General features: G+C 36.3%; 1 protein-coding gene across 3 annotated transcripts in view; it reads right to left on the bottom strand.

Annotated features, from left to right (window-relative positions):
* THSD4 (thrombospondin type 1 domain containing 4) overlaps positions 1-14,386 on the bottom strand; it is a 333,359-nt gene that overhangs the window by 35,850 nt on the left and 283,123 nt on the right. For all 3 annotated transcript variants that reach the window (XM_030015385.2, XM_030015386.2, XM_030015389.2), the window contains one exon: positions 3,044-3,219. In XM_030015385.2, coding sequence (XP_029871245.1) covers positions 3,044-3,219 — 176 coding nt within the window. The remainder of the gene's footprint in view (positions 1-3,043; positions 3,220-14,386) is intronic.

Here is a 14,386-nt window from a genome sequence, read left to right as displayed (position 1 = left end):
GCCCATGCTCGTTACAGCATCTGAAGAGCACCCATGCAACCCTCCTGCATCCTTCCATGTTAATTTTCAATTGAATGGAGATGTAATGTAAGTGCAGACAGACTCCCACTGCTTTACAGCTAGCCACAACAACTCTATCAAAGTGTTCTTTATGAAACACAGGCGGGAACCATAAGCTTTTCTCCTTGTAAATGTGAAAATGAAGCCAAGTGGTTTCAGAACACTGCTGCACAAGCCTATGTGAGCCGACACAAGCACGCCTCTGAAAGTCTGTGCCACTTCTTGTATGCTTGTTTAAGCAGTTAGGCATAATAAGACCTGAGCAAGATATGACTTTATGAAAGCTTTTTAAAACTGCTAGCAGCACACTCCATACCCAACTGGCTTGTATTACACTGCTGCTGCTGAAAGCCTGAGCATACTCACGCTAGAAATGCAGGGATGCCATCAGTTGCTAATTTCACTAGTTTAGCTTTGATTACTTAGTACTGCTTCTACTAACACTGCTGCTTTAAAAGTCCTGAACTCTTCATGGGGATTGGTCTGGTAGAAGCCTCAGATTACACTTTAACTTAAAGTACCTTTTTTTTAAAAAACAAACCAAAACCAAACAAACACCAGAGCTTGCACTAGCTCTTTGGTTCTGACAAACCATGGGCCAGAAAGAACAAAGTCATACTATGCCAATGGCTTTATGACCCAGCAGAGCACACTTACGCTTCAAGGTTTCACTAAATTTGTCACACCAATTAACACCAACTAGGGATTCAGACCTCTGTTTTTCCTTGTGTCGAAATCACTTTTTCCTTGCCAAACATAATAGCTGTTCCTCTAAACTCTGTCCCTCAGAGATCATTCACTTTTCTGAACCATCCAATAATGCATTGCCTGTAATATTTTTTTGTAAGGGTTGGTCCTTCCCATGTCACTTTGTTATCCAAAAAATACACCTTCTTTGTGTTTGGTCCTGAGAGAACTGAGCACTGTGAAGCTGACTTCAGCGGAAGAGTACGCCCCACCTTCCAGAACCAGGACCCTGTTCTTAAGATGTTTCCAGGAACAGCTTTCCAGTGGTTCCTGTTTTTCCCATCACGTTTCTCAAAACAACCGACAGGCACATTTTATAAAGAGCTTAACTGATGAAGTCCCTATGAATATATTGTCACAGCTTTCTTGCAGGAAAACACCTGGCATTATACAATAGTTTTGCTTTGACTTAGTGCACCTAAGTCTTTGTAGCAACGTATACTTCACACTTGGACAAAACTTGCATCTCTTTTTATCTTGCTAGTTATAACCTGCTGTAACTTAGAAAGCTTTTTCTCTACATTTTTAGAGTGGAAGAAAGACAGCATGATCTCAGAAAAAAGGAACAGAAAGCCATTTGGAGTTCCCATCTGCAAATCTCTTCATTTTTCTACACACAACATAAAGATCATGAGTATGGATGAAAAGAGAATTACATGATTCAGGAACTGCAAGACAAAGTCTGAAAAAAGACATCTGTATCTGCACAGCTACAAATTTCAAACTGGTAGGAGAGGCTGTGTCATACCGATGATTGATTTTCTTACATCTAGCACTATCCATTTTCATCTTCTCACACTATATTGAAAAAGACACGAAACTATCAGGTGATAATGAATTGTAGTATTCCTCATATCTCCAAGAAATATCTCAGATAAGAGTCCAGTCAAATTAGATGTGGCAATCCACAGTAGCAGCCACAGAGCAAAACTGATAAAGCTATGCTCATCATGCCAGCTTTCTTATATGCATTGCAAAAGCAAAAAAAGAGACTAAGCCTTAACTAAAACATTAAAATATGATATATTTAAGCTTAAGGTTTTTTTATGGTATTACTTTGGAAATATCTGTTTAATCCATTTCCTGATCCTCTTCTCTCCGGCTCATTAGGTATTAGGCATTAATCAGCTGACAATAAAAACTTAAGACCAAACCTCAGCTCAGAGCATCCTGTAACTACACAATGACACATGTATTTTAAAAACATGGGACTCTGCACTGCAGAATCTACAAGCCCAACCATTTAATCTTCTGGGCTTTTGCCAGTCTTACAATCAATCAGAAATTATCCAAAAAGAAGTAATGTTTGCATAATTATTACATTGCTTTATTAAGATACCATATAGCAGATGGGGAATAACTTTGCCAATATCTAACATTTCCCAGCTGAGTAATCAGGGTAGTTACTACTCATTTTTCAATGAAACAACCCAGCACACTCACTTTTCCACTCCATATTGCACTTAAGGGCAAAAAAGCCATAGCTGGATGAAACAACTGTATCACCAGTTAAGCTAGTTTTTCCAATGTATGAATATTACCTTGTGAAAGTGTATAATCTCAGAACACACCATTTATCTTTGAAAAAGTTGTAATCAATCCCAGTTACATTTTTTATTTCAATAATCCGTAAAAACCTGTCCCATCTGAAGGAACCAGCTTTTTCAATACAATTCCCCCCTTAGCCACAATTTGTCTTCTCTCATCCTTTCTCAAATGGCTATTATCTATGGTCTCCTAGCACAGCTTTGTATTAAAATTGCCCTGCTTCAAATCCTACATTCTACAGTTTTTTGGACTTAATGTTTCTCTTCAAGAAAATTGAGACCGTATCACTCTGTGAGAGGCCTTGTCAGATTTAGGTATTTGCTTCAGTTCACTGTAAAATTAAACTATGCTAAATTTTCTTGAGTAGGAAAGTATCCAGAGAAAATTCAGTTCACAAAAAACCCCCGGATATTTGTATGCTTTATCTCTATTTTACTGAACAAGTAAAATTTGTTTTGCTAGATCAGTAAAGTCTGAGAGAAAAAGGCTTCATTGTTATTTAGATTTCCTATGACTTGGAGCAAGATGGGAGCAACAGCAAGCAATAGTAAAATATAAAAAATACGATTTCAAAATTAAAGGAACAAAACAGTAATAAAGTATTGGTATTGAATGCAATATGTGTTGCATGTTAACAATGAACTGAACAGTTTTTTTCCATCAGGAAGATTAAATATAAGAAACTTACATAGACATCAAGGACTTCATTTGTTGGACCATCAGCTAAAAATGACTCTCCTGCAGTACTGGAGATTTCATTTGGGCGTTTATAAGTGAACATTGTCCCACCACCTTCATATCTCCCAGGTCGATCAATTGCCCAGTTTCCATTGATGATGGACCGTCCTGATCGACTCCGCAACGCTGTAGAGGATGGGGACAGAAACACAAGGACTTTGATCAGAGGAAATCACCTTCACATACTGGTGCCCAGTCAAATCCCCAAAGGTGCATGACACTGTTATGTGTTCTCTGATGCCAGGGGACAAAGCTGTGTGGCTGTTGAAAAGAACAGAGTTATATTAGTAGTAGCACAATTAGTAGTAGCACAAAAAAAAGCCAAGCTTAGAAAACTTTGTCCGAATGCTTGGTATGTTTATGCTGCAAGAAAAGAAAGAAAAATCCAAGGTAGCTTGGAAACCTTTTTCAACAGTTTCTCATAGGTTGTCATGTGACTCTCAGCGAGCCAGCGGCATACACTGAACATACATGGATGCCAAGGAAGTGGCTTTCCTCCACTTCCTTCTCACTGAATTGACTATTTTATGATTAGACAGAACAAAACACAGAGGCATATACAGAAAATCTATGCAATGCAGAAGCACCAAACAATTTAGGGACACATGAATATCCTGGGTTGCCAAACATTCCAGTTATTCTTCATGAAGCCATTTGGCTACTCCCTCCATTTCCTTTTCAGAACACAGTTTTTTTGCCAGAACATCTGCATAGCCCTGGTCTGCAGCACTGTTTGGAATGACAAGCTCTCTCAAAACGCCAGTAGGATCTCTCGCATAAGGAAAAGTGACTTTGCAGATCAGATACTAGCCAGGGAAGGATAAAATATGGATTCAATATCCAGTTGTGCAGTGCATTCCCTCTGTCACCATGGGCAAGTCACTGATTTCTAGGTGCTTCTGTTCCTTCCTGTTCCTACTTCCTTATCTGCCTATGTGACTATAATTTTAAGTCCTTAAGGTCAGAAGCTCCCCACATACATGTGCCTAATTTTATGCAATATTACAGTTATATATTTTAAAATATAGTAGTATCTTGAGGCTGAAACCACATCAGACATTGTTTAAGTACACAGGAAAGACATGATGACCCTTTCCCTAAAGGCTCTACTCAAAGATTTTCAATGTTATTACAAAAGAATTTGCTTTTAAACACAGATTTTAAAACAGACAACAAAATCTACTAATAACCTTGGCTGTATATTTCTCGGCAATTTACTTTTTAATGCAAATTCAAGGCACAAACATTGAAATTATAAAAATTTAGGGTCAAGGAGCCAGTTATTCCAGAGACTGTTTCTTCTTTGTCCTGTCACAACTGCGATACTCAAGTTAAAATACTGTCAGCATTATACATAACTATGCTGCTGGGAAAAAATGTAAAAAGCCTACATGCATGGCCTAAATGATGGGAAATTAAATTTATGCTGTTAATTCCAAAGTAATACACATTAGAGAAGAAACTTAAATTGTTCTTACATATTCCAGACATTTGAATTAACTTTATTAATCAATAGAAGCAGTCCTTCTGCTTTTGCTGCAGGCCTCTCAGTGAAGAACATCAGTGTGACCATGTGGTGAGAAACGGTCACAAAATGTCAATGTAAAGGCGTCTTATGTTAAAATAAAAAAAGACGGCAATAGAGAACCACACTGCAAATATTGTTGTTCTTTTATATAAATTAGTGATTTTAAGTGCAGTACTATTGCCACATTTCAGAAACCATGTCAATCACTTCGCTACTCTTCTTTGAGTACTCCTTGTTGAAAGAAAACCTGTATTGAGAAAATTCCATAGTTACAGATAAAGATGCAGACAAATACAGAAATATGGATTACAAATGAATTATTCCAATTCAAAACAAGAAAAAATAAGGGAAAGTAATGAAAAATAGGTTTGTAAATTCAAAAAGAATACTTTTCACATGATGTGCGTCTATAGGCACAGATTCAATCCAACAAGAAACTGTTGAGCGGAACACTTTAATAAGATACAAGAAGGGATTGGACTGGTAGATTTTTTTTTTTAAATTAATAAAAGTAAATAGCTGCAAAGGAACATCCTGATATTTAAGGTTTGAACTTCATAATATCCTACGTATGTTAGGCTGAGACCTATAACTTGAGCAGATTATTTTCTATTTGCCAAGTGTATATTCTTACAGTATCTTATGAAACACCTTACTGTTGGTCAGCACAAAATACAGGGAACTGGATAGATCACTACCTTGATCCACAGAGCAAGTTCTGTAACCCTACTAGAAGACTGAGCTGATATCCAGGCTTAAAGAGAATTCAGCACACAAGAACTCAGAACAGAACATACTGGGTGAAGGGACAGTGACACTGTCAGTGTCCTTGCCTTGTTAAGTTGCAAGAGTCAAAGTCTTTTTCCCCTATGGAAGTGGTTGCTGATAACTAACTCTTTTTAATTTACTTAATATTGATGAAATTGTTTATAGAAGATTACTTGTGTTTTTTCAAAAATTTTGTAAATAGTGCTTAGATACCATCATGTACTTATGTCTCTTGTAAGTCCTTACCATTGTTATTTGTTAATGAAAAAGCAATGGTTCATTAGAAAAAGTGGGTGACTTTATCAGTCTTCAAGCCTCAACCAACTAGAATTTTCAGTTATGTTTGTGACTTCAAGTCAGCTTGCATTAGTTTGCCTTATAATACATGCAGAAACAGAGGTATGCAATACTAATACATTATCTAACTACTAACAACAGATTTGAACTGCAGTTGTATGGGCTTTATTAGTCATCCCTGCACTAAACCAATACAGTCACTCCTCTAGAGAGGCTAAGGACTCGGCAACCTACTTTTTCAAAGTGATATGAGAACATGTGTGCAATCTGCAAATTTAAAATATGAATTAGTTTAGTCTTTATTAGTAGTACCCCAGTTTGTGCAAGACAAATTTTTAATAAGATCGCATCTGTTTTTCATTAAGAGGAAAATAAGGTAGTAACTGAACAGAATGGGTATAGAAGTAGATAAATTAATTTAAAAGACTTCATATTATTACATTCCATCCTTTCTACACTGTAGAGAATTTTTTTTTTTTTTATCATTCTGGACAAAATGTAAGATGTAGGAAGGTTAAGGATTAAAGCAGTTGGCTACCACCAGTTCTGGACCTATGAGAAAGAAGCCCATATTTTTGACAGTCTTTACTTCCAAGGAAATACGTAGCACTGCCCCTGTCCCTGTAAAGAGCCTTGATGGGTGAGGTTTCAAACTTTGACTTCTCCCTATGTAAAATACTCAGTGGATCTGAGTGGCTAGACAGAGCTGCACCCACATAAGCTCAGAAGCCATGAGTCATGGTGGACAGCTTCCCACCGTTCTGGACTTCTGAAGGAAAGCAAAGTTAGCCTGTATCACTCCCAACAGAGCACTAAAACAGCTGGCATAATCAAGAACCTGGTACATTTGGCTTGCAGCTGAAGTAAAAAATTTAAATAACATTAATGGCTCTGGATCAGACCCTGTAAAAATGCATTCACGCATTTTGAAATTTTATTTCATTTAATGCTACATGATTATTTTCCCAAGAGCTATCATACATCCACTTGCCTCCCAGGTCTAATTTTCTGACACATCAACAAAACAGTCTCTATACCATGAACATTAGTTGAAAAATATTTTATACAACATCAGCCATGAAAGTGGCATTATCATTACTCACACAGTGCTGGGAGGAAAAATTACAGCTCACATACTATTGGATATAGGTTAAATATGAAATCCATTCACACTGTTTACATGCTATTTACACTTGGCTACATTTTAATTCAAACAACTGTGGAGTAAATGCTTCTACAAAATTTATTGGAGACTGGTTTTACATTGTTTTTTAATATGGAACACTTCCTTAACTTTATCATCTGAGTATTTTTTCTTATACTGCTGCTAAACAAATAAAATAAATGAATTCTCAAGAGCTCAGAAAAAAAAAAGAGAGCTGGCTAAGATTAAATTGTTGTTAGTACTGAAGCTGTAGAAAGATGGCTGTCTAAGAAACTGAGAGTCCATTAAACTTTCATTTCAAATCCATCATATGACAGGTCAGAAAGAGGCCTCCCCATAAAAAGGGAAAATGTGCCTCTTTTATGTTTTGATCACTCTGCAGCTACCACCTCAACTCTGCCCCCTGAAGAATTTTTATGGTGCTAATATTTTTAGCCAAAGCATGAAAGATTATGAAAAGCTTTACCGTTAATTCCTCATGAGGAATTCCTCATATAGTCTGTAGCTGATTTCATCTATCTTTCATCCTGGGATCAGCTTCTTAACTAAAACCGTGTTGTTTACAGTGGCCTTCAGTAATGTTTTGCACTAGAGATACATAATATTTCAGGATACAAACTCTGATCAAGACTTCTCATTGGTCTACAATTTGATGGCAAAATCTCAATAGGCCATACATTAAGACTTGTATTTCAAGTATCTGAAGACTATTAATTTTCTACAGTTCAGCTTACAGCTCTCCTTTTAAAGATATTTGCAGCTCCTGTCTTCCTGTTCAACAATTCTATACAGCCTCCCCTACAACTTGGGAAAAAAAAAGTGAAAGATAATTTACATCGAAGGTAGTTGATGCAGCGGTGCAACAGAGTGAAGTTCTGTAAACAATGAACTCGCATCCACTTTCAAGGTCAGTATTTCCAGTTAGAAGTTGATGTTTGATGGTTTATAAGAGTAACTTTTGTAACCCTAATTTAAACTACATCACTACAATCAGAATATTAAAAAATCCATCTCTCCACTACTTTAAAGATAATTCCATTACTATAGTTCCCTTTCATTGTGTTTTTCAATCTTGTCAGCTTTCTTGATTCTAGCTCACAACATGCTTCAGCTCCTGAATGTTAGCGACCACTTCATCCTCTCAGATGAATTAAAAAAAAAAAACAAAACCAAAACTACAAAAAAGTTTGCAACACTCAGAACTAGAAAAATACACAAAGATGTGAACTTAGTATATGTCAAAGCTAGGCTACAAGTAAAAAGACTCCATTATTATTATTATTGTGAAAAACATCATCCAGCCTGTATCAAAACTTTCTATAAAACTTTTAAGTATGTAACAGTAAATTGAGAATCTTACACAGGAAAAAATGCACCGCTCTTTACCATCTACTAACCCAGCTGTTCTGGCATAAATCAGTCACTCCTCTTTCTCCTCTCCCTTCAGCTATAGCTAATTTAACAGCTAAGCTGAGTTTTGCTGTTCCAGTTTTTAAAAGTTTCACTCAACTTTTTCAAATCAGCGATTTCCTTATTAGAACTACAGCATCTCATTTACAGTATTACAACCAAAAAAACCCACCCCCCCTTAAAAAAATCAGTGTGGATACAATTCAAGTAAATGCATTTGCTCTTCTGCTCAGAACTCTCCTACCTTAGATTAAGTGCCTAGTATTGCTCAAGCAGATGGAGAGGAACTTGGAAAAAGTTGGTACCATTGCATATCTCCTACAGACAGTTATCAAAAATGTGCTTTCATTCCCATGACAGCAGCTAATATGCGTATTATTAGCCATAAAGTAACTGCCTGATTAATTTTCTGCTCCTCTGTAATCTCCCTGTTTCCAGGATTACTGTCTGATCTTTAATGACTCAGGGTCCCACTTGCTTAAAACTGCCAGGAAGTTTTTCCAGCGCTTCTCAACTCTGAAAACAAAGTAAATAGCTGCAATTTGGCCATCTTAAGATGATTCACCTTCAATATAAAAAAAATATTAACCTGAACAATAAAATAATTCACTCACTCATGAACTGTATGTGTGAAAATAACTGCCTTGATGAAAGGAAAATGTCAACTGTCAGTCACAGTGGAGTAATGGTGAGTCAGTAAAAGAGTATTACATGTGCAGACCCACTGCAGAGGTTAGAGGAATAACTCTATATGAAAACTCCTAACATACTTCCAGTTATCAAGTTAAGTTTGAACAAAATTAGTTTTCCAGATATTTTTAAGTACCTAAATTAGTAACAAGACACATTAAATTTACAGCAGAAGAAGATTTCAGGACTTCCAGAACTTCTCATTTCACAATAAGTTCACATTATGCAAGGAAAGCCTCTTCTCGTGGCATTTTCCTAAGTCTACTTCTGGGAAAAGCCCCAAACATTTGCTTGTGAAAATTAAAGTTCGCATAAACTCAATGTAAAAATACATTCAGCTTGAGTTACAGAGCAAAGGTTCATATCACATCTTCATTTATCTCATTATAACATAATACAACAAAAAGGACAAAAAGAGAGCGAGCAATTAAATAGGAACATATGGCAGCTGCCTCTGTAAGATACGTAATTTACAGTGTATTCATGTTAATTTGTCAGGTATTGCCAACCTGTGCCAACAATTACACATGTGGAATTGTTACATATCAGGCAGCATCATTTAAAGATACTCCAAAATACAAAGAGAAAAAGAGTGTCTGGTTTTTTTTATTCAGATTACTTAAATATTTCTGAATATTGACAGAAAAAAATGCCAGAAAAAGATTCAAGTACTTGCAATAAAGGTAATAATTAATTGAAAGTAAAATCAATAGCTTAGCATTAAATACTAAAATAAACCTTTCTACACATGCAACCCCCTCCCCCCTCCTGAATTTTATAAATACCTGATTGGTTAGCATGAATGAATGACTTAAAATCTAATAAATGGGTTTTGAACATCTGCTGTGAAGGTGCCAGGCAGTTTTCAAGGGAAACAATTCTGGGGAGCAGAGTATTTACAGGGAAAATTACTGTGAAATTTTGGAATAAACCATTAGTTTGGATTTGAATTTGGTGGATGGGTAAGGAAAGCAACAATTTCATGGAACTATATGAAGGACAGCTATCTGAGCAACTTCTACAACAATTAGCGCGCTGTGCAAAGTAAAATAAGAGTTTACAATTTATTTACCCTCATGTTCCTCAAATGTAGGTTTTCACAGGTCATTTATGTAAATGTTCAGTTTTAGTCAATGCAATTTTAAACACACCTTATATTATATAAAGTATGTCTGGTCTGGCATTGACAATTTATAAAATGGATGCTAAATGCTTTGTATGATCCAGAAAGAATATACACGCACTATTCCCAGCACAAAGTCCCACCTGTGCTTCAGAAAACTGGAAACATCCCAATCCATATAAGCATTTTGATATATTTTGTAACCCTACTGCTGAATGACTCCTATGTTTCTAACTATTTCATATCTGAAGAGAAATATTTTACGTGTGGGCCTAGCACATCACTATCCACAGTACATTTTCACCCAAAGTTGCAGAGGCACAGTACCAATAATAAAATGAAACCTCTCAAACCTGCCAACAGCACTAATATTCAGAATAATACAGTACATTTATTTTCTGTCCTAATGCCTTTTTGTCTGGGAGAATAGCGTCCTAAGTCCTACTTAATTGCTTTACAAACCACATAAAGTCTTTCGACAGACAGAATCAAAGTTATTTCCCATATATTAAAATTATTAAGTGTCCTTCATTTGGTCCTGGCCCAAAGAGAGAGAAGCAGAGAGTAGTTCCTCTCTTCTGGGAAGAGGACTGCATGCTTGTAACTGTGGTCAGTGGGAAACGAAGTGAAGGCTTGTGCTGTTGAAGTTAATTGCAAATGTCTCACTGGTAATTTAATCCAGGGAACCTTGACAAGCTGCAGATGCACTCAAGATGCAAGTCAAAGATTGATAAAACATGGTAAAAAAAATATTCGATAAATTTCCTCAACAGAGGCAGCTAGAACAGGCGAATGGGTGAGACGGATGGGGATCTCAAGCCACATTTGTTTTGCAGCTGCCAATTAAACCAAAGCATCTTATAGGCAAAGTGTAGCAACTATCTTATTTTTCCCCCTCAGCACAATTTTTATTTGACACATCACATTTGGAGCATATTTTTGGTATTTTACTCTAATAAGCTTTTTTTTTTTTTTTTTAATTCTGTTGCCATTTAAGTCCCATTAAAGTGTAAGAATGTTTTGGCTGAACTAGTTTTCTTTAGAAACACCACCACCTTCCCAGCATCTTCAAAGAAAGTGCCCAGAAACAGCTGCCATAAATAATATGACTACTTCTGAATAAGCACTATGATCAAAGAAGTGAAAGAAACACACAACTTCTACTACTTATTTTTCCTGTATGAAAATACATTATATGGAGCTTTCAGAGATAAATCTAAAATACTCACACACTGGATTATTAAAATCAGTGCAGAATGGTAGATCTTGTACCACTAAACCATAAAGTTACCCTTTGGTGAAATCTCCTGTGAGATAAGTCAGTCAGTTTCATGGTAAAAACCATGCATAACTTGGCAATGGGAATGTAATAGTAAGGGAGACTTGGAAGTGGCGAGTTTGTTGGAAAAGTCCAACAAATGGACTGCATCAAGCTGGCCATTAACTCTGAACAGCACACGCTTATAGCCTGTTGACCAGCTGCCATACCACAAGTCGAACTCCTAACATCACTGGCTACTTCTGAATATCTATAGATTATAAAACTCTCTCTCCCGAAGTACTTGTAAGACAACTTTTAAAATAGAAAAGTAAAAGATACTTAAAAAGAAAAAAAACCAAACCAACAAACTATTCAGTTTTACAAAACATAGCTTGCCTTCATGCCCCTCAGCCTTGCAGTATGGAATACCCAATACATTTTAAGTCAATAAAGAAAGAGCGTATTGACCACAATCTAGAAATACTGCAAGTCATAGTGTACAGCTACTAGGCTACTTAAAGTACCCCTGATGCATAAAGAGAAGAAAAGCCAAATGCCTAAAGAGTCAATAACCTACAGTTTTAAAATAATGACATATGCATCAGTTCAAATGGATTCTCTGAAATAACCCCTTTCCAAAAGCATAGATGTTTGCAGATTATTAGAACACACCTTAGTTACAGAATATTTAGGAGGAATTTGGCACACTTCTTGTGAACTGAATTACGTATTATTTGCTGCTGACCTTTTGAATTCAAACTCCTACTGAGGTCATGGCAAAGCTCCCAGAGGACTCCAGGCTTAATTCAAGAAATATTAGTAGGACTAAGAATCTCATAATCAGCAAGAATCAAATGATCTTTAACGGTCTGATCCTACAAAACCCTTACTCTAGAGCCAACTGAGGATACTAGAAAATGGTCAGCAGTTCATTGGCTGGGCCCTAAATTAATATCAGATTGTATACACTTAATCTGAAGACAGTATCTCTGCAGGTGGGACACCTTCATCTCTTGCACTGTATTTGGTTTCTTCACTGGCAACCAAAACAGGGCAAGGGTACAGATCTTCTATGACAAAAATGGGGCATCTTCTAACTGTGTATAGCCAAGACAAAGTGTTGCTGAACTTCTAACCATTTTGGAAGTTCAAAGCCATTACTGGTCACTTCAACAGTGTCAGAAAGGACCCAGATCAGAGAGTGGGACTTTCCACTGGGAAGTACTATATGACCTTATATAATCCCAAGAGAGAAGAATACTTTCTAATACAACCTTCAGGACAAAAAATCCCTTGTGTATGCCTCCACTATTCCGCAGTCCAGGGAGGACCAGAAGCAAACATCACACAAAAGCATACCACTTTTCATGTGTTTTTCAGATCTTGACTGAAACCAAGAGTAAGCTGGATCCTGTGGTACCTCCAGTCCTTTTTCAAAGCCTAGGAACCAGAACCTTCTGCACAAGTATCCAAATTTGAGATACTTATTCATATTTGGATCTGGTAAGCAGCTGAAATTCTGGTTCTGTCTTTCTATACAGTTACTCAAAACAGTGTAATATAGACCCCTATGCTTACAAATCTTAATCATTTTTTCACCTAGCAGGAACTTAAAAATCAACTTTTTAGAAATCCAACAAATATCTTTCCTTACAGCTTTGAATAGGTTGGGCATATGCTTATTTCCCAAAGATCTTGTTGCATGTTATCCATGAACTTAGTAGTAGTCATAACATTATCAATTAAGTATGACACATAGGATTTTTGCTAACAGCAGCATTCGAGCAATTGCTTAAATATTTTCATAGCACAGAGTAGATAAAAATGGAGATAAAAACATCAGATTTGCAATACTATTACAAGGAAATGATAATTCAAGTATACTGTTATTTCCAAGGAGTGACTTACGCAGTTTTCTTTCATATCTAAAATATTAACAGTAGACTTCAGATGAACATTATGTTCTTCAGCATAATCCTTCTCAAGGAGCTTTTCTGATATTCTACTTGGGGAGCTATCATATCATATCAAATCAAAGAAATCCTGTTTCATATGAGAATAAATTTGAAACAGTGAATTGCATTAAAGCAATTTTGCCAAGTTTGTCCTGAAGTTCTACTTTGGCAGGTTTTATCCTTTCACAGTGACACAGTTAAAAAAGAGCCAGTACAAGAGATTCCTGCTCTGCTGTCTTAGGTCTAATTTACTGCTGTTTCAGTTGTGAGGGAACAGACATCTTCTGGATGCATTTCCTAATGATTATGAGAGCCATCTTTTTTTTTTTTTTTTTTTTTAAATGTGATCTAGTAAATTTGTATTGATTTGGAGACTGGCCACGTCATCTTTAGTGTTAGAATGGAAATAGATGACTTAATGGTAGAGTTAGAACAGGTGGATGAGAAATCAATTGAGCTGATGGAAAATTTATCTTCAACATCTATTACTGGTTAGAAATTGGCTTTTCTGAATCTGCAGTTTCGTACTGCAGACCTATGTTATATATAGATGTCACAGAACAATCTTCATTACTAATACTAGATGAGTGTGCTAGAATCCAGTTCCTTCAGAGTTCATTTACACTTTGCCATTCATCTTGCTTGGCCACTTTTCCACAATGCATCCAGCAGGCTTAATGAAAACAGCATTGCCAATTCTACTTCAGTTTCTGGGCAATTTCCTTTTTTGGATTTCATGCAATCACCAAGTGCTGAGATGTTCAGAATGCAGTTGCTTCCAAGGACAAGCTTAAAATAAATAACATTTGTTAAGATAGTTCTTTAAGGCCTCATCCTCCTCCTGTCTTATCTATTTCATTTAACCTTGGTTTTGGTCCAAAATAATCTGACAGTATTTTAAAATACTTAAGATTCTCTGGAAATGTCCTCTAGTTGTGATACATTTTTCTTTTGTGTTTGACTGTTACAAGCAAGTCCAATATTAATGAACTGATAAAGCTAAACTACAAAGGCTTTTTGTGCTTCATTTGTCTGCTGTAAGCTGTGATCAATCTACATTTCAATTCTGAATTATGCACAGAGGTGTGTCAGTGAT

This window comes from Aquila chrysaetos, chromosome 5, assembly GCF_900496995.4.
Source record: "Aquila chrysaetos chrysaetos chromosome 5, bAquChr1.4, whole genome shotgun sequence".
In the NCBI taxonomy this organism is placed as follows: Eukaryota; Metazoa; Chordata; class Aves; order Accipitriformes; family Accipitridae; genus Aquila; species Aquila chrysaetos.
Note: the sequence above shows the minus strand (reverse complement) of the source record. Positions and strands in the feature narration are given on the sequence as shown.